The 20,147-nt window shown below is 45.8% G+C and overlaps 3 protein-coding genes and 1 long non-coding RNA gene across 12 annotated transcripts; all 4 read right to left on the bottom strand.

The window, feature by feature from the left end:
* Window positions 1–230: 230 nt before the first annotated feature.
* On the bottom strand, window positions 231–5,821 carry snx21 (sorting nexin family member 21). Of its 4 annotated transcripts, none has more exons than XM_040194039.2 (7): window positions 5,687–5,821; window positions 4,879–5,056; window positions 4,524–4,804; window positions 4,215–4,426; window positions 3,675–3,816; window positions 3,436–3,601; window positions 231–1,972 (listed from the first exon to the last, which is right to left on the bottom strand). In XM_040194039.2, exons 3-7 carry the CDS (start codon window positions 4,795–4,797, stop codon window positions 1,507–1,509), a joined length of 1,260 nt encoding a protein of 419 aa, XP_040049973.2. In that variant the 5' UTR covers window positions 4,798–4,804; window positions 4,879–5,056; window positions 5,687–5,821; the 3' UTR covers window positions 231–1,506. The 4 variants fall into 4 exon arrangements, with proteins under 4 accessions (XP_040049973.2, XP_040049974.2, XP_077937511.1 ...); XM_040194040.2 differs by having other exon boundaries at window positions 5,620–5,753; XM_078081385.1 differs by lacking the exon at window positions 5,687–5,821 and adding an exon at window positions 5,430–5,571.
* A 1,770-nt stretch (window positions 5,822–7,591) lies between these two features.
* LOC120829648 (putative C-type lectin domain family 20 member A) lies at window positions 7,592–10,388 on the bottom strand. The gene is made up of 6 exons (XM_040193943.2): window positions 10,216–10,388; window positions 9,816–10,003; window positions 9,178–9,391; window positions 8,556–8,888; window positions 8,342–8,442; window positions 7,592–8,191 (listed from the first exon to the last, which is right to left on the bottom strand). Exons 1-6 carry the CDS (start codon window positions 10,253–10,255, stop codon window positions 8,051–8,053), a joined length of 1,017 nt encoding a protein of 338 aa, XP_040049877.2. The 5' UTR covers window positions 10,256–10,388; the 3' UTR covers window positions 7,592–8,050.
* Window positions 10,389–11,617: 1,229 nt separating this feature from the next.
* LOC120829751 (deoxyribonuclease gamma) lies at window positions 11,618–19,694 on the bottom strand. Of its 6 annotated transcripts, none has more exons than XM_040194128.2 (10): window positions 19,481–19,682; window positions 18,199–18,361; window positions 17,887–17,969; window positions 16,681–16,692; window positions 14,386–14,472; window positions 14,131–14,228; window positions 13,727–13,839; window positions 13,369–13,526; window positions 13,190–13,286; window positions 11,618–12,418 (listed from the first exon to the last, which is right to left on the bottom strand). In XM_040194128.2, exons 2-10 carry the CDS (start codon window positions 18,352–18,354, stop codon window positions 12,305–12,307), a joined length of 918 nt encoding a protein of 305 aa, XP_040050062.1. In that variant the 5' UTR covers window positions 18,355–18,361; window positions 19,481–19,682; the 3' UTR covers window positions 11,618–12,304. The 6 variants fall into 6 exon arrangements, with proteins under 6 accessions (XP_040050062.1, XP_077937535.1, XP_040050063.1 ...); XM_078081409.1 differs by having other exon boundaries at window positions 19,440–19,494; XM_040194129.2 differs by lacking the exon at window positions 19,481–19,682 and adding an exon at window positions 18,502–18,623.
* Window positions 17,029–17,423, bottom strand: LOC144383551 (uncharacterized). The gene is made up of 3 exons (XR_013450997.1): window positions 17,305–17,423; window positions 17,198–17,266; window positions 17,029–17,167 (listed from the first exon to the last, which is right to left on the bottom strand). It is a non-coding gene; the product is annotated as an uncharacterized LOC144383551 (long non-coding RNA).
* Window positions 19,695–20,147: the final 453 nt, after the last annotated feature.

Below are 20,147 nucleotides of genomic sequence, written 5' to 3'. Positions count from 1 at the left end.
GTTTATCACCATCATATGTCACATACAAGGAACGTGACTTGGTGCGCAACAGCAGACGGTACAAGACAGTGCACGAGGAATACAATAAAATATAATGCTATGGGTTAGTAATATAAGGTTAGACAGGTTAGATTTAGCAGCAACAACCAGCTCTGTCCCGTCTCCATAGCAAAGGGAAGGAGATGACCCATCGGCACCGCCCAACACTGAGGAACGACGAAGGAGAAGTCTGGGATTTGAAACTGAATTTATTCCATAAGGTACTTTAGTTTCTCTGAGTGAGGACGTTCTGCCGAATCAACACTAAAAACTCTTTAAGTTTGGTTCACAGTGCAAATGCAGCCGAACACACAAGCGTCTCCAATAGAAAAGGAGAAGCCGCTTTAGTCGGAATGGGAGCTACAAAGAAGCTTTAAAAAAGAAACCAAACTTCCCTTTTTTAAAATCATTGGTGAAGTGAAAACACTTCAAAGAGGCTTTAAAAGGAACATTTCTAGTTTTCCCCCCAAAACGTGTGTAAAAGACGCTTCACGTCGGAATTACATTCCAGGTAATTCATGGTTTATGAATCATGTGCTTCATCCCTTTTAAAACGATTCCACATCGTTCCCTGTTTTAATCCAGACAGGGATGATGTCATCGGATTTAATGCCTCTTCCACGGATCAATATTTCACACGGACGACGCGTTCACAACATCCAGCAAGATGACTTAAAAGGGTCCTCAAATCTGAATATGTAAATAACACTTTACAACCAGTGAATAGAAACATTAGAGAAATACTCAGGCAGAGCTTGATTCTGTAATTCATGACAACTGTCTCACGTGAATCAACTATTGACGTTAAGTAAACGTCACATGACTCCAATGTTTTTATCACAACAAGTTGTGACGCCTCGAGTGCATTACGGACGCCATCTTCCTTTTTTACAACCAGTGTAGCGAAAGTCACCACGTACGGACCAAGACCTGTCAATCAGCGCGTAGCCCCGCCCTAACTAGGCTCATCACAACAGCTGTTTAATCACTTGAATGCGTCTCCGGGGCTTTTTGTTTGTTTTCTAGGACGACTGAAGGAAGAGAAACCTGAACGTCACAGAGCTGCTTAAAGGCTTTTTGAGTGTGATTGAATACAAGAATGATCGTAGTTTTACCTCCACTCAACAACGTATATGTATATAAATATTTGTGGGATATACGTTGGAATTCATAACAAGAGAAAGTCAAAATAGGACTTTTTCTATGAAATAAATGTTTTTTCTCTTGAATTGATTCAGCTTACTTTCAGCACTTTGTGGGAATGTTATGGCTTCTTTCTCAAATCATCATTAAAAAATAAAGAGACCCCATTCTATTATCTGATATATCTAACCTTCTCCTGTCACAAGTTTTTGCTCACAACATCAAATTACAATTTCTTTCCCCAAACATTCGACGTAGTTGAATCTGAATCTCGTGCGGCAGCGTAGTGATTATCCCCTGCAGTTTGTGTTGTTGTTGTTGTTGTTACCCCTCCCCCTCGCTCTCCTCCAGGTTGTGTTTGACCAGGAACTCTTTAATGGTTGGCTGATTGTCTACTAGCCCCGCCCTCTGCTCCTCCAGCTTCTGCAGAAGCTCCTCCCACTGCCGCTTGTCCTTCCCCGTCTGCCACGACAGCCGAACCACAACCCGTAACAACGGCAACAGGAGGGGGTGTGGCCTGGCAGTCTGTGGGAGGGGCTTGTCTCTGAGTGGGGGGGGGGCGTCATCCGCCTCAGGGCTCAAGACGCGGAGGGCGTCGTCACAATGATCTCGAGCTTCCTCCAGCTGGTCCACTTCCTGAAAGCAGCTCAACAGACCCACCAGGGTGAAGAGCCAATGGGAGGAGGCAGGGGGCGGAGCACGACGGTCATAGTAAGTTGCCCAGCCCAGTTTCTGTTGCAGCCTCTTGGCGTTGAGCAGCGGACCCAAAGCCTCCTGGAAACGTCCCACCCTCAAGAAAGAACACAAAACGTTTCCATGCTGGAATAGTGACGGTTATCCTGACTGATTACTTACTAGTCTCCTCTTAACTTAGTCACCATCCAAGCACTGAGGAGGACATGGAGACGGTGTATATGTCTCTGATGGACACCCGTCAATCAGCGTGTAGCCCCGCCCTAAAGCGTCCCCTGCTTTATGGTCTGTTTGACACTAAATGGACCATCAGTCACTAAATTAACATCATGCTGTATTGAAGACTTGAAACTAGAGACTGAGACATAAACTCATGTTTACAATGTTTACTGAGGGAATAAATCAAGAGAGAAGTAGAGTCATTTCCTCATAGACGTCTATGGGAGCAGAGGAGTCGCCCCCTGCTGGTCACTACAGAGAAGTAGAGTCATTTCCTCATAGACGTCTATGGGAGCAGAGGAGTCGCCCCCTGCTGGTCACTACAGAGAAGTAGAGTCATTTCCTCATAGACGTCTATGGGAGCAGAGGAGTCGCCCCCTGCTGGTCACTACAGAGAAGTAGAGTCATTTCCTCATAGACGTCTATGGGAGCAGAGGAGTCGCCCCCTGCTGGTCACTACAGAGAAGTAGAGTCATTTCCTCATAGACGTCTATGGGAGCAGAGGAGTCGCCCCCTGCTGGTCACTACAGAGAAGTAGAGTCATTTCCTCATAGACGTCTATGGGAGCAGAGGAGTCTCCCCCTGCTGGTCACTACAGAGAAGTAGAGTCATTTCCTCATAGACGTCTATGGGAGCAGAGGAGTCGCCCCCTGCTGGTCACTACAGAGAAGTAGAGTCATTTCCTCATAGACGTCTATGGGAGCAGAGGAGTCGCCCCCTGCTGGTCACTACAGAGAAGTAGAGTCATTTCCTCATAGACGTCTATGGGAGCAGAGGAGTCCCCCCCTGCTGGTCACTACAGGGAAGTAGAGTCATTTCCTCATAGACGTCTATGGGAGCAGAGGAGTCGCCCCCTGCTGGTCACTGCACAGAATGCAGCTTTAACACACAGGCTTCGACTTTAAAGAAGCAGATGTGGTCTTCAATTCAAACTCTTAAATTCTTATCAACTCTTTAATTGTTAATTGTTATACAGTAAAATAAGTAAAGTACGGTGAAAGGGTGAGTTGAGTCTCTTAATGCCTCGTTACGTGAACTTTATCTTCGTATAACAACTTTTCTTTCTAATTGAGTTACTGATTGTCTATTACCTGCAGCATACAGGACCCTGAATATTAATCAGTGCTTTTATTTATTGGGCACTTAAGGGAACTTAAGAAAGGTCACGAGGCTTTAAACATGCCAATGAGCTGCAACACGTGAAGCTTTGAAATACATGTTTCCGGCTGGTTGCTTCCAAAACAAATCAAATCCAGGCAGGGGCGGGACGTTGCTACACAACCGTCAACCTCCTGTTTAGATTCCCGCAGAAGGGGTCGATATGAGCGGCGCGCCACCCACCTGATGAGCAGCTGTCCGGCCTGCAGGTCGGCCAGGTAGAAGAAGTGTCGGACGCAGGGCGCCCCCCGCGGGCCCGACAGGGAGCACAGGTGAGACAGGTACTGCTCAAACGCCCGGCTCCGCTTGCCGATTGTCTCCGCCGTGTAGTTCCTGCGCAGCTTCTTTCCTGCACGCACGAGAGGCGGCTTTTACTGGCGAGGCTCTCAGGGGTGGGCGAGGGGAGACGGCGTTCTACTCACGCGGGAAGCAGACGCGCCCCATCTGATCTCCGTGGTCGCGGCGCAGCGCGGCGTGAAGCCGCTGGAAGTCGGAGTAGCGGCAGGTGATGACAGCCGGCGTCTTGTCGCTGCCGGCGCACTGGACGACGTGGATGGTGTAGAGCTGCAGGAAGACGGAGGCGACTCAGGGAGGATCCAGGGGTTCATTCAGACTCCACTTCATCATCTTACACATTGTAAATATATATCAATACTTTTATCTCCATTGTGTTTGTTCCTTCAACGACTTGACGGATCATTTATGGTTCTAATCGAATTGTAGTCTGTTTGTAACTCAACAGGCAGAACAAATACTTGCGGTTTCATTTGACGAAAGTAAAAAGCATCTGATTAATGGTCACATGACTGTTGGTCTCAGATGAATCAGTGGTGCCGTCGTAGTTTTTCTGAGGAGCTCAGAATTTAATGTTTTTAACAGAATCTGATTAAAAGGAGACGTTTTATTTGGGGCAGGATTTTAAATGAGTTAGATAAAGTACCCCCCCCCCCCTTTGAACTCACCACGTATTTAGAGGAGGCGTCCTGCACCACACTGGCGTCCGTCACCTCAAACAGCAAGTCGTCTGTCGGCTGCCTCCCGGTGGAGGCGGGGCTTCCTCCGCCGAGTCCACGCAGGGTCCTCCAGCTCTCCTGAAGCTGCCGAGTCAGCAGGAAGGACGCGGGAGGGGCCAGCGGGGCCACGCCCACCGGGGACACGCCCACCGGACTGGTGTCTGCGGGGGTACAGGGATTCAGAGGTCATCGCAACCACATCCAACCGGCATCCAAACAGGAAGAAGAAGCTAATCTGAACCCACGCGTAAATCCCACCTGTGCTGCTAAGCCCCTCCTCCATCGACTCTCCCAGGTAGTCAGAATCGCTGTCCAGCTCCTCGCTCCCGTCCTCAACTCCTTCGCCTCCTCCAGCGTCGAAGGACAGCGTCCCGCCCAACCGATCGGTCACCCGTTCCTCCTCCTCCTCTTCAAGCTCTGCCTCCCAGCCGTCCTCCACTTCCTGTCCGCACGCGGACTCCTGCTCAGGTCCCGCCCCTTGACCATCTTTAAACAACGAGCGCTTCAGACGGTAGAGCAGCCGGGACGCCATGACGCCACTGGGGGGAAATGCCATTTGTATCTGACTGCTTGACTGACTGTGACTACGGTGGCTTTCCTCCACCTTCCATACCTGCTGATGGCGAAGCTCAACGGGACATCGAGGTCACTTTAGGAGCTCCGGTTACACAGCCAGGAGGGGGGGGGGCCTCCCAATGCAAACCATGTCGCACCATGTCGGATTTACAGCGCAGCGGGTGTCCAATTGGGAAGACCAACACCTGCGGGGGGGGCGGGGCAGTTTATCTCACCTGTGGGAACAAAAGAGGATTCCTGAGCCGCGGCACCCCGATCAAATAGGGTTTTACTCCATATCCTGCAAACATAGTTTATACTTGTACAATGTTATAGATTATGGTTTATTAAATAATTCATAATTCATATTTTTAAAGCTGGTTTCATTTTTTTGATCACAGAGCAAAACCACAGATTAATAAATAAATAAATAGAAAATACTGATCAATAACAGCTAAAGTGCTGTGATGATCAGGAGATAATAATGTGAACGGATGAGCTCATCAGCGTTAATAAAGGAGCAGTGGATGCTAACGTTAGCATCGAGCTAATCCCTGTGTGTTCGAACGTCAGATGAAGTTAGCGCCCCGCAGGTTCTATAACAACTACCGTTGAGGCCCAACGGCTCCCGTTAATCCCGTAAATCCCGGTTACAGTGACACGTTCATAAATGACTCAACTTAACGGACAGTTTGTGGGTCAAACGGACCGTCGGAGGCGCTAACGGCGGAAACACTTTAGCTAGTGCCCAGAAAGTTAGCAAACAAGCTGAGAACTTCCTAGCAAGAAGTTTTCTTACAGCCACTGTGCCGATAACCGATCGATCACCGACTAATTTGATGACTCTCCGGAGCTCGTGAACTCACCGCACGTCGGCTCGGTAACGGAACGCGGGAGGAGAAATCCCGGTGTTCGGTCGTGAAGTGTCCGCACTCACACGCTCAGACGACCGGATCCTCATTCCTGAATCCATCCGCCGGCTGGACGAGAGGGAAGAGAGGGAGGAGTTTAAGGAGAAGGAGGAGAAAGAGGAGAAAAGGATGAGGAGGAGGGAGAGAAGGAGTTGAAGGAGGAGAAGGGGGAGGAAAGGAGAAGGAGTTGAAGGAGGAGAAGGGGGAGGAAAGGAGAAGGAGGAGGGAGAGAAGGAGTTGAAGGAGGAGAAGGGGGAGGAAAGGAGAAGGAGGAGGGAGAGAAGGAGTTGAAGGAGGAGAAGGGGGAGGAAAGGAGAAGGAGGAGGGAGAGAAGGAGTTGAAGGAGGAGAAGGGGGAGGAAAGGAGAAGGAGAGAAGGAGTTGAAGGAGGAGAAGGGGGAGGAAAGGAGAAGGAGAGAAGGAGTTGAAGGAGGAGAAGGGGGAGGAAAGGAGGAGGGAGAGAAGGAGTTGAAGGAGGAGAAGGGGAAGAAAAGGAGAAGGAGGAGGGAGAGAAGGAGTTGAAGGGGGAGGAAAGGAGAAGGAGGAGGGAGAGAAGGAGTTGAAGGAGGAGAAGGGGGAGGAAAGGAGGAGGGAGAGAAGGAGTTGAAGGGGGAGGAAAGGAGAAGGAGGAGGGAGAGAAGGAGTTGAAGGAGGAGAAGGGGGAGGAAAGGAGGAGGGAGAGAAGGAGTTGAAGGGGGAGGAAAGGAGAAGGAGGAGGGAGAGAAGGAGTTGAAGGAGGAGAAGGGGGAGGAAAGGAGGAGGGAGAGAAGGAGGTGAAGGAGGAGAAGGGGGAGGAAAGGAGAAGGAGGAGGGAGAGAAGGAGTTGAAGGAGGAGAAGGGGGAGGAAAGGAGAGAAGGAGTTGAAGGAGGAGAAGGGGGAGGAAAGGAGGAGGGAGAGAAGGAGTTGAAGGAGGAGAAGGGGAAGAAAAGGAGAAGGAGGAGGGAGAGAAGGAGTTGAAGGAGGAGAAGGGGGAGGAAAGGAGGAGGGAGAGAAGGAGTTGAAGGAGGAGAAGGGGGAGGAAAGGAGAAGGAGGAGGGAGAGAAGGAGGAGAAGGGGGAGGAAAGGAGGAGGAAATGGGACCAGAAGGATATAAACGTTACTGAGGTGAACGTTTAATGGAGGGCTGTTGTTCTTCAGGTTCCTCCGGACAGCTCTTCTTTTTCTCCCTCTGCTTTCAGTTTAAAGGATTTAGGTTTTCTGCCATGCTGTCGTCTCACGCTCCAAATAACAAGACAGGAGTTATGATGGACACGTGATATTTGACATGTTTGTGGTGGAGGGATTGACATTTAACAACAGCTAAAGCAAAGTTAGACGGACAGAAGAGATCAGATGAGTAAAGAAGATGGAAACCATGAGTCTGAAAACAGGGAGGAGTATAAATGTCAGTCAGTGATTTTAGATTTAACGTTCTGTAAGAGTCTGAATATAGTCGGCGCTGGCAGAGGGAGGGACGGGTGGTGATGGGGGCGGCCGGTACCCCCGATGGCCGGCCCGCCTCTGGTCCCGGTGCTGGGCGGTCTGACGGCCTGTTTCCCAGTTGGGCTCCGGAGGTTTGGACGGAGGAAGTGAACCCGGCGACATCCATCGCAGTCTGGCCACCGAGCGAGGATCCTCCTCTGACGTTCTGCCTTTTCCCCCATGGAAGGGTTTTCCTTTTTTGTTTTGGGGGGTCCTGTGGGGGGCAGAGGACGTTGCCTGTGCACAGAGTGTAAGACCACTCTGTAATTTGGGATTTGGGGCTATGCACGATAAAATGAATTGGATTGAACTGATCTCGGCTCTGTGGTAAACCTGCTTTCACTCTCGAAAGGAACGCGGGACGTTTTGTTCTTGATGCCGAAACAATGAGAAACAGACCAGAGAAATGTGACTTTATTTTAATGAAGAAACCACGAAGAATAAACTATTCATAGAGCTTTAATATAATAAACAGCTTGCTATTAGATCATTATTGCTGATTAAGCCGAGTAGCGAAGCGTCATAAACCACCGAAGAAAACCCCGACACAGAGTAAGACAAAGACAAGCAGCCAGACAAGGAGGGCAGGGGGGTAGATAAGTGGGTCGGGGGGAAACAGGGGCAGGTGAAAGAGAAACAGGAAACATGAACGGGATGTTACACTCGTACCCCAAGGGTTCCATAAGTTCTCACTATGCGTTCCTCAAGAGGCTGGTAAAGAACCGACGCTGACGTGGTGCAGCAATGGTCCTGTTTCTGGCTTTTCACCACCTGTGCTTTCAATAACCTCTGAAGGAGGAAAAGGAAGAAGAAGAGGAGGACAAAGGAAGCCTCTGAGCCCGGTGGACTGAAACAACATTAAAGCTCATCTTTCTCTGGACACATCTTCTCGTCCTGTGTCTTCTTCTCCTCCTTGTGGAAGACTTTTCCATCCGGCTGCTTCTTCCAGCTCAGTTGGATGTGGTCGTCCAGCCCCTGGTCCTTCAGCCTCTGTTTGAGCTGAGACACAAAAACAGAGAGGAACTCTTCACTAGATGCTGCTGTTCTTTCACGTCCTTTCTCTCAATGTCCTCATGTGGAAGCTCTGGTTCACAACCACTCTGGTTCCCTCTTTAACAGCTTTGTTGTTTGGACACAAGAGAGATGTACCTTCTCCAACATGTTCTCCATCACCACAGGGTCATTGAGGTCCACAGAGGAGCTGCTCTTCTGCAGCCTCACCTTGATCACTTGCTTTGAAACAGGCACATCTAAAAAATCAAAGGAACAATCTCAGCAGATGCTTTTCTGTATTCCTTAAACTGTATTTATGGATGAATTAAACTGAAATCAACATGTAAAGAATAAGTGAATGGTATCTTACCGGTGTAGCAGATGAAGGGTCTCATGTCCTGACAGTGGGAGACCTGCCATTGTCCATCGGCACTGAAATTTGCTGCCACACAAGTCTCTTCAGAAAGTTTCGGTTCACCTTGTTTCCAGTTTGTAAATGAGGAGTGAGTCCCGTGAGACCACTTCCATCCATCTCTGAATAGACCGATCCAGACTATTCCTTGTGAGGGAACCAGATCCTGTATCTTCTGGTTCTCTGCCAGGTTCCTCACGCTGGCCAGGTCTGTGTGGTTGTCTCTGCAGTAGGTCTGGGCCTCAGTCCACTTCATGGAGATGTTAATGAAGATAAATGTCTCATTAAGACCTGAGAAGAGACCAGAGAGAAGAGCTGTGACAACAGACAAAACAGATTCACACTTGTCTCAGTTAAGTCCTGATATTTTATATGAACCAGTCTCAGTTTAGTCCTGATATTTTATATGAACCAGTCTCAGTTTAGGGAGGCCCAGGAGAACCAGAACCAGGACAATCAGACCCCGCTGCAGTAAGAAGAGGTTTCTAGAGGGACCCTGGTGAGAGGGGGACACTACCACCTTTGTCTACAGGGGGTGCCAGAATCACCACTAGATGAACGTTTCTAGTTTTAATCTCACCTCCAGCATCGAAGCAGACGGACCTAAAGGAAGCCTCAGGCGGGTAGTCCATCCAGGACCCATCTGCATACATACATGTGTAGTATTTATAGTTGTTGGACCCTTCGCCAGGACCCCATCGTCTGAACTGCGCCTCCCCGGGTCGGTAGAAACTCGCGTTTGACAGTGACCACCTCCAGCTGGCCACATCATTATACAGTCCTATCCAGGCTACCTAGAAGCAATGTTTCATTGTGACAGAAGGACCATTATGAATGTTTCTTTCCCATCTACAGTTTATAAATCAGTTAGATTTACAAAACCTCGATTCAGGTGGTGATATGAACATTGACAGATGAACGACTCTCTGTAATCACTCCTCATGTTCACGATGGAGCGTCTCTTAACGTGGTGCCACAGAACTGGTGACATTACTCATATCTTTACATGGAATATGGAATAATTGTTTGATGATATTTGCAGTATATTCTGTAAAATAATATTATCTTGGTAAAATCCTACTCTGTCACACCAACAACCCTCTGAAACGTATCATGAGAAGGCATTGAATCAATGACACTCCAGTACAAGTACACGCTTCCCTCCCTGTGAGAAGGTGAAACCTTCAGACCTTCTGTCTCTGACATCAGAACACTCACATGGTCGTAGTCGGCCATCTTGCTTGAGTCCACCATCTGGTTCAGGGTCTTCACGTCCTCCGCGTGGCGGATGGTCACCAAGTCCGTGTACTTCTCTCTGCAGTGACGCTGTGCTTCAATCATGGTCTTTGGCTCGTAAACAAAATCGTAGCGACGTACAGGGCGGTGGGATGAGACGGGACACAGCCCTGGGGCGACAAACAGAATATTTATCACGTTTGGTATTAATAATTTATGCTATGGGACTTTCCTGGTTAAATAGAGGTTTAAATAAATAATTATATATATTATTCTACATTGAAGTAAGAAACAAGGAAGAAAGAAGAGGAAGGTCAATTAATTTATTTAACAATGTTATCATGTTAAATGAGAAATCAATAAAAACATGTATAAGTCTTACCTGACAGGACGAAAATGCTCAGAAGAAGTTTGTCCATCATCCTCGTCTCTTCTCTGGTCCAGGCTACCGGTGGACGCTGGCTCAGCGCGTTAAATGTACGCAGTCCACCACTGGACAGCACCCAACAACACTCTGTGTGTAGACGTCATCACGGAAATGTCATGGAAATAGAATGCTGGTTGCCAATTAGATCGGATTTCCCTTCTGGGGCCGGTGCTTTGACTGAAAAGATCTTTAGATTTGACTGGGTTTAGAGCACAGAGCCAAGATACTTTCCTTTTGTTCTCCAGTTGAAACACGGGCTCATCCAATGTCATCCATGTAAATCCAACCTCGCTCTTAAATGGCATTCATTTCATCACTAGTACTACCAAGAGTTCTCATTCTAGACTCAGAATAAGCAGCTTGCATGAAGCAGCCTACACGTCAACTCACAAGTCTTATGATGGAGCTTCAACAATGTCTTAGAGCAGGCCGTCCTGCTTTGTACCTTAGAATCTTTACATGGATATTAGTTTAAATAGTAATGCATCTGGACCGTGACCTCTTGCCCCATGAATCTATTTTAAGTATTTTATACATAAATACTTATATATTTTTTTTGGGGGGGGGGGGTAGGTTGTTTTCCCAGAGGATCATTATTTCACTTCTGTCAAGTATCAAAAAAGCCCTTTTGGGGACAGACGCAGAAGTCCACGTTCACTTGAGGACAGGTGCCTTCCTTCCATTGTAGGCAGTGGACAGAATTACGACAGCTCCTATTGCTTCAAGTTGAGTGTCAATTGAAAGGTCAGAGGTCAGCCACCACCCTGATACCAAGATATCGTTGAGGTTTACATGCAAACTCGAGTTGAGACGGAAGGTTCCAGAATAATCGGGTATATGTGCTCTGTCGTCTGTGCTCCTGTCCTCTGAGAAGGACGTCTCTCCTTTGCTGGTTGGACATCTTGGAAATGTCTCTGTCTGTGGACTGTCCCAGTCTTCTTAAATGAGACCCTGACTTGTTGAAGACGGGTGAACGTGACTCATATCAATAAATCAATTATGTCCATTGATGGGTTTTTACAAATAATTTAATGCAAAAGACGACCAAGATTGTGAAGCAATTTTATGTCAGTTCTAATTAACATTTAGATCAATAGGGGAACATTATTGATCATTCATTAACATTCCTAATGAAGTTTATTTGAATATGTGATTGACAGCAGCAGTAAGAAGCAGCAGCTGATCTTCCTTTGTGACCAAATGAATGAAGCACCATCTCGTTTTGAAGATCAAATATACGGCTCATGGTTTTTGGCTTCATGTTTCCACCTGCTGGTTAATGTTCCGCAGCAATAATCATTTCATTTCTTAAAAAATGTTACACCTTCTGATACATTATGAAGCGTTGACAAGATAATCAGCTTTTCGATAACTTTACTAAAATGATTTAAAAACAAATAAACATTACAGTAGAATATTCCAGTTTCCGTACAAGAGGACCAGACCGGAGGCGGAAACAGGAAACGGTCACATGATGCGTCCTTAAAACGTGTACAACATTTACATCCATTGAAAGTCCTTTAAACCAGGAATGCACTACAGCGGATCAATAATGTGATCATTGTTCAGTTCTTCCCAATAATCAATAGAACACAGATGAATGTAGATTTCATGCCTATTAATACTGTTAAATCCACAAACTTTAATATTATTTGTTCTCTTCTAAACCAGAAGCAGGTTTTACTCAAAAAGTGTAAATTTGGTGCTTTTTATCAGACAAAGGTCTAAATCATTTATACGTTGTCTTTAATGCTATAATTCATAACAATGCAGCAATAATCTGTTGATGATGGCATCATCTGAAGATGTGAAGTGTATCTTCTTGGTCTGCAGACATTCAGCGTCTGTCTCTTAACAATGTGAATGAATAATAATTAGAGCGTAAACATTGAAAAACAGCCGGTTGCTTCTCATTCACCCGTTGGTTGGCTTGGGTCACATGACACATTCATCCAGGTGAATGACTTTGTTACCGTCAGCCATGTTGGCAGATCCCTGAGAGGAGAAACATTTAAAAAAAGGCCTTCGAGACCGAAGCAGTCGATCACAGAGCGGACAGGAAGGACTGGGCCAGGATCAGGAGGGGCGTGGCCTGGAGGAGAAGGGCGGAGCTCTTTAGCCGCACCTCCACAGGTAAGTGGTTGCTCACCTGCAGCGCCTGCAGCAGACAGAAGCAACAGAGCTCAGAGTCAACGACGCCCACTTGCTTGGACAGGACTTGCAGAACTGGAGACAAAATGACACTTAAATAATTAATTAGTTTGTCGGCTTGCTGATCTTCCCTTTGCATGTCGGTTCATAGGAGAACAGAACCTGATTCACCTCTGAAATTCAGAACAGGTGCTGAGCTCATCGAGTGTTTCACCAGAGATTCATCCAACCAATCACAGCTCTGCACTCAGTTACTAATACTAGTGACCAAGACTCAGTGGTTGTTCTGCACTTAATTATATTTTTCTAATTTGACGTTGATGTCGTTGATGCTTTGACACAGAACAAAAGAGGTGTTTTTTTATTCTAAACGTGGTTGATTTGCTTCACACCCTGAAGATGTTGTAAGCGACTTCTACTTGAACCAAACAACTTCACAGAGGCTCCTTAGAAAGACCCTTGAAGGCAAACTTCATTCCTCCTTTCAACTTTCTCCATGGCGGTGCCGACCAGATCCACTGCTTCTGTTCCTTCACAATAAAAGCCCTCGACTCACCGGCTGGTATTTCATCATTAGACGCGTCCGGCGTGGAAAGACCGACTAAGGTGCTGACGCCAGGGAATCAGATCTAGTCAGTATTTTACAGGAGAAACGTCCTTTGGTGCTGAACCAAAGTTGCGTGGAGCTGATGGGAGCGCTACATGGAGACTCTTTTACCATGGTTCATCTTGAGGGGACAATGAACAGCTCTTTATCACAGAGGGGAGACACACAGACCTCTCTCTTGGGTAGTTTGAAGTCCTTCATATAGTTGAAGACTTTAGCAGAGAACGGACTGATGGTCTTCAGGAAGGGTTCTCCATGAACCACGATCCTACAAGCAAGCACACACAAATCTGGTGCTTACAAGAACAAATACATGACCGAAAAACCTAGACACAAACACACACACCTACCGGTCAAAGGCGCAGTTGGTGTCAGAGGAGATGGTGGTGTCCACTTTGTCTCCGATCAGCCAGCTAAAAGAGGAGTTGGTGATCAGCCGGATGTTCTTCTTGTCGGCTCGGGTCACGTAGGCACAGCTGGCGTGGAAGTCTCCCAGGAACATGACATTCTACACACACACACACACACACACACACACACCTTATGAAGCTCACCACCACCGCGCTGTTCCCACCACAAACCTACAGGGCCATGTTCTGGGTGAGGTGAAGGTTTGGGTGTAGTGATTCTGCCAGGCTGCTCCATGCTTCTGGCTAGCGGCTAAAAACGGATGATTCTATCGTTCTGTGTTTTAAACCCCATTCTCACAGTGTTGTTCCACTTCTCGGTGACTTCTTCAAAGACGTCGTAGAGGCGGTCGATCTCCTGCACGGCCTGAAGGGCGTCCGAGTGCAGAGGAACCAGGACAAAGGACCCGATCGCTGCAGGACATGAGGAAGGAAGCAAGAACAGGAAGAGAGAGGAAGGAGTCAGTTATTTACACAGGAAAGTTGGTCTCACCTGTAAAGTGTTTGTTTGTCTCCTTTGCTTCAATAATAACACAACAGATAAAAACAGAATACATTTGATTCATGTTTCTTGTAAATTTAAAATGTTTTTTGTCCCTGAAGGAAGAAGGACGTGTTTCCCGCCTACTACAGTTCTATTATTGAACTCTAAACTTGTCACAGCTAAAGACGTTTGGCTGAAAAACGCGTTTGGTGTCGACTGACCAGTTTTTTCGCTTTGGAACTGAACGGCGAACGGCGCTCTGAGGAAGGCGGTTTTGTTCTGGTACTGATGCTTCCCCGTCACATTCACATTCTGCTCCCTGTGTGGCCAGAAGAACAAGAAGAAGTCCTAAATCACCGGATCAGCACAGGAAGGGCTTAAATGTCTTTTCACAGTTTCGTGATTCATCCCACGGGTGGGCGGACTGTCCAGATGTGCACAGGTGTGTTCTCTCCTCCACCAGCACGGCGCCTCACCTGTAGATGAAAACGTACTTCTGCATGTCGTCGGGTGAATTTCCCAGACTCTCACTGGACACCGACTGGTAGCCGTAGCTGTCGTACCTCAACACAACACATGGACAAAGAGGAACTGTGAATTACTGAAACGATGCAGAAAGCCCCCACAGGGCATAACCCCCACCTGAGATATCAAAGGCGAGGCCATTAACCTGTGAAAACGGAGCTTTTGATATGAAAATATCACTCTGAATCACAGTAGCGGAGTTGAGCAGCCATCTGGCAGAAGGAGTTTTGTACTTTTTTTACCGCACTACATGAATCCGACAGATTGGAGTTACTTTGGAGGGGAAAGTAACATTTTAAAAACTGCTTGTATTCAATTGCAAAAGGTGGCGGTAATAATTGAAACGTCTGAGATGTTCCTCCAAAGAAACGTTTCTCCCAATAAACCTCTAGCATTTACTTGTTTTAGCAATACGAAAATAATACGTATTTTTAGAAACATTCAGACCAAAGTCCAACTTTGTTGTTCGTCTCTGCGTTTAATCATCTTGCGAGCTCTGCGTCAGATATGACGACACTTTGTACCAACTGGACTAAACTGTATTTAAAGTATTTAAACCATCTGGATCGGTATCAGTGATGCTTCAACATCAACCACCTAACAGCACATTTATATTTAATCAGAGTACTTCTTCCACCTCTTTAGCTTCCTAATGCTAGTTAGCATTAGCAGGTTTTCCATTGAGAGGACCAGAAGCTCCCCATGGATCCACGCCTGCACAGCAACCTCTGGAAGCATCTCATGGTGCTTTCCATGTGTTCAATGGCTTTTACCTTCACAACGGTCCGAGGGGAACCAGACATTCATTTGTTCGGTGAGGCAAGCGATGGGAAATTCCGCCTGCCCGTTAGCTCAGGCTACTAGCTAAAATCTTTGAGCAGACGGGAACCTGCCACCTGAGATAGTAAATAAATGATAGCCCAACAAATCAAAGAGAGACCAAGTGGGATTGTTTTAATCACCAGAAGGAAAGCAGCTGCATGCCGAGAAAAGAAAACCACCTTCCAGTCGTGTAATGGGGGTTAAATTGGGTCATTTCACACAAACATAAATGGAAGTACAAGTTAAATATAACTCCAGCAGAAGATTACTTCCATCAATGTGTAGCGAGTACATAGAAATATTGTGCATATTGCGGATATTCCTAACATGTTATAATAAAAAGTGTTTATCCACAAACAAAAAGGTAGAACACTTTCTAATCCCCCGTCCTTTCCTACTGTGAGAGATGTTGGTTCAATTCAAATATTCTTTTTGATCCACCTGGGTTCTGGTCTAATGTCACTTCTTTATATTGATCTATTTCACGGTCTACCTGTCCTGGATGTGGTGTCCCTCAAGGCTTTGTTCCCGGTCCACTACTTTATTAAAGTAGATCCAGTAAGAAAAAGTCTTGAGAAATATGACAAACATGTTCAGTGTTTGTCCGACAACACAATATTTATGTTCTCAGCTGTTGAACATATTCTTTACAATAACATACAACTTGATTTAAAGAATATAACTTATGAATTGATTTTAAAGATAATATACATTGCTACGATTGAGTCATATTCAAATAAATTAACTGAATTAGGTGGGAAGTTTGTAAACTGGTTCGTATTAATACGTGTTGGCTAATTCAAAAACAGAAATCCCAATTTAACCCTTTCATGAGGTGTGACACTTTATTTTGGTAAATCTGCTCAGTTGACTGTTGTCCAGTCTCTTCTGTTTGAACACGTATTGCAGAATTATTATAAGAGCAACTACCAGAAATAAAGTGCTGCACAAATGAGACCCTGAAATCAGCATCTAAAGAGCAAAGAAAAACTGCTCAACTGGTTTACATCTAGATACAGATGTATGTGTATACTACCAGAATATATATATATATATATAATATACATATATCTACCACACACCCAGATCATAGCGACGTCTTGTAATTTCCTTACCCCAAACACAAATTAAGACCCTTTAATCAGTGGTTGATTGTTCTTTGTTGCCTTTCACCATTTTGTTTTTCTCGGTTTTTAATTAGCTTCTTACGTCTGAAGATGCTGTAGACGCTTAAACAAACTTGCAGAACAAAACTTATAAGTAGCATAAATACTTTTTTGCCACAGGACTTATTTTTGGGATAGAAACAGCATCCTCTCAGCAGTCCAACATGCCCGGCATTAGTGTTAGTGAAGAGGGTAGATAACGGGGACTGATGGTTAATGATCAGAGGATGTTATACATGCTCATGAGGTCCACGGTACCTGTCACTTTCCCTGTGGGAGACACACAATGATGACCACATGTATTAATACACACAGTGCGGTTACAGCAGTGTTATTAGTCGGGTACCTCCTATAAATCCTTTAGTCTACTGGTGGACGTTTAACGCTTTTGGTTTTGGATAAAGAAGCAGTTTATAAAATCTGTTTTGACTACTTTCATCCTTACTATCCCGCCACTAACGCTTTCTCCTTTTCTGGCTCGTTAAATTGGTAAACTCACATGTTGTGTATTATATTGTTTTTGAGAGATTTGTAATTACTGGAACTACTGATCAGTGTCGGTAACACTTTCTCATGAATGAGGCTCTTTTTAACGGGTTTACATCCTAAATGGTTAATAAATTAATAATTTTGAATATGAACCAACTTGTGTAAAGGACTTCGGTTTGTGCAAAGCAGTCAAACAACAACGTGTTAAAGAATAAAAGATTCATTAGACTAGACCCCAGACTATAGACCTCCAGACCTAAAGACTCCAGACTATCGACCTCCAGACCTTCAGACCCAGAGACCGAGAGACCTAAAGACTACAGACCTTTAGACTCTAGACCTAGAGACTACAGACCTTTAGACTCTAGACCTAGAGACTACAGACCTAAAGACTCCAGACTCCAGACCTAGAGACCTCCAGACTCCAGACCTCTGGACCTAAAGACTAGAGTCTTTTAGGTCCAGACTCCAGACCCCTGGACCTAGACTACAGACCTCCAGACTCCAGACCTCCGGACTTAAAGCCTTCAGACCTAGAGACCCTGAAGACTACAGACCATTGACCTAGAGTACTGATCTCCATATTTCCAGACCTCCTGATTATAAGAACCATAGACCTCCAAATTATGTACTAGATTTAGAGACCTCGGGAACCACAGACTATAGACGTGAAAACTCAGAAACCACCATAATACAGACCTTAAGACAAACAGACCTATTGACCTACAGACTTTTACAAACTAGACCAGCCAATTAACGTAATGCAGACAAAGAGGTTATTGACCTCTAGACCAACAGATTCACAGACCAGACATATTTGTTACCGACTATAGACCATAGTATTTGCAGACTACGTACCCAAAGACAACATACCAAATACAACAAACTACAGAGTTAAGACCACAGACCAAAGACCACATACTACAGAGCCACAGAGCCACCCGTACCAGAGAGGAGGACCAAGTTTCTCTTTACCTGTTGAGAGACTCCAGCAAAGTCTCGATGGCTTTAGAATCCACCACATCCTGCAGGAGGCAAATATCACAGCGAGACACAATCTACACAGACAGGAGACAGACAGAACAATGCATTCAACCAACTGTGTCCACACTTTGTCCCCCATGGAGACACCCTCCCCCACCCCAGCAGTCTCTCAAATGTGCATTTACCTTTTGTGTGCTAAAATATTATCATCACAGCTACAAAAAATGTCTCCGTGTTTGTTTGCTTGTGTGTGTGTGTGTGTGTGTGTGTGTGTGTGTGTGTGTGTGTGTGTGTGCGTCCTACCCGATTCACTGTGTGTAACAATCTGAAGTCAGATGCTTTTGCCTCGTCAAATCTTTCCGCATTGTAGGCGCAGATCGTGAACTCTGAAGCTGTTACTACCTCCAGCAACAGGATGAAGAATGAGAAGGGAGGAAGACGAGGAGAGCTGGACCCCATGGTGCGACTGTGAAGAAGACAAAGGACATAATTTAGGCAAGAAAAGTGAAAAACAGCAGCAAAACTACAAGTAAAAGTCATAAATTCAACACTTTGCTTTCATCTGAATTTATAGAAATAGATGTAGCGTAAAAGTTAAACATTTACCGGATTATAATATCTCTCTCTCACACACACACACACACGTTTAGTGTTTAGTTTCACTTCCTCTTAAAAAAAAATGTTTGTTGAAAGTTTGAATTGAGGGGGAACTGAAGTGGTCACGAGCGACTTGGCGCTTCGCAGCTGGGCGGAGACACCCTGACAGCGTCCCACTGGTGCTGGTCCGACTGGTCTGACCGGTCTGACGGAGGAGCAGTGGGAGCGAGCTCAGACCTGCTGGTGAACAAGCCGAGTCGTATCCAAAGAAAGAGATTACTGAATCAAATGTTGGGAAGAGAACAACAAGAATCCACCATTTCCAGGTGTGTTGGAGAACTACGGTGGTCTTCAGGTCTTCAATGTGGAAGTGTGTCCCCTGGGGGCTACTGTAGAAATACTTGAAACCAGAGATTGAGACCATGAACTCATGTTTACTGGGGGGAGTAAATCAAGAGGGAAACAGTCATTTACTCGTAGACTTCCACGTGACCAGAGGAGTCGCCCCCTGCTGGTCACTACAGAGAAGGCAGCTTTAACACATGAAGCTCTGACTTCACTTTGAGAATCACAGGTGAGGATCAATTCTCACAATTCAGACTTTTCATAGAACAAACGGTTAATCAGACAAGAGCAAAAGCGATCGTAGATCAATTCATAATGTAAAACTCTACAGAACTTTATTATAGTAAACTTAAACTAAAAAAAAAGACATGTACAGTGTCGAGGCCTTGACACACTGATGAAGCGGGTCAGTAGTGAACTGATAAATTTATCCAAATGTACATTTAAAAAGCGTGAATGGGAGAATAAATATATGAAAACCACACAAGCACTTTAACACAAACCAACACACCGTCACGTGAGTCGCCCATTGGCTGGCGCACACACACACACACACACACACACACACACACACACACACACACTTGCAGTGAGTCCCTCACGGTCTGAGCGGATCCAGTACCGGGTCTGCTGCTCTCCTTACCTGTTCAGGTGAGTCCTTCTGCTGCTTCTGCTTCCGGGTGGAGGCTTTGAATCTGCTGCGTCTCCTCACGACGGGAACACCTTTCCTGACTTACCAGGCTGGCCACGCCCTCCCGGGCTGCTGCCTTCAGGGCCCGTGGGAAAGAAGGAGTGTGCTGCTCCGGTCTGAACAAGTGCTGCCACAAACCCGTCAGATTGATCACCTGAATCAACAACTAAATCAATGAATCACATAAATATAACGTATATTTCTTTCAAGGGTTCAAAATACAAATACAAGTACAAGTACAGTTAATTTGTCCACTTGGAGGATCAGGACTACAGTGAGACTGGTTCACATAGAGGATCAGGACTACAACATTTTATGAAAAGAAACAAAGGTTTGATAGTAAAATACTACAGTCAACAACTGTAATTAAATGTTTTTAGCAAGACCAGCTGATGCGGTTTTCATAGGCCATGTTCTGAGATGAGGCTGACCGCCCGGTGCTGGAGAAGTCAGACGGTCCTACACCTCACATCTCCGACATCCTCGGAGCAAACTGTTGCTTAAACAACCAGCTTCTCGTCTGAAAAAGTCCTAAAATTACATTCTGTCACTTGAATGTGGTGGTATTTATTGTATTGTGGTAGTAAAGTTTACGTAAGTTTGGCGCTTTTCGCTGTTC

The sequence above is a fragment of the Gasterosteus aculeatus genome, chromosome 2 (genome assembly GCF_964276395.1).
Source record: "Gasterosteus aculeatus chromosome 2, fGasAcu3.hap1.1, whole genome shotgun sequence".
Taxonomy (NCBI): Eukaryota; Metazoa; Chordata; class Actinopteri; order Perciformes; family Gasterosteidae; genus Gasterosteus; species Gasterosteus aculeatus.
This window is presented reverse-complemented; position numbering and strand designations above follow the sequence as displayed.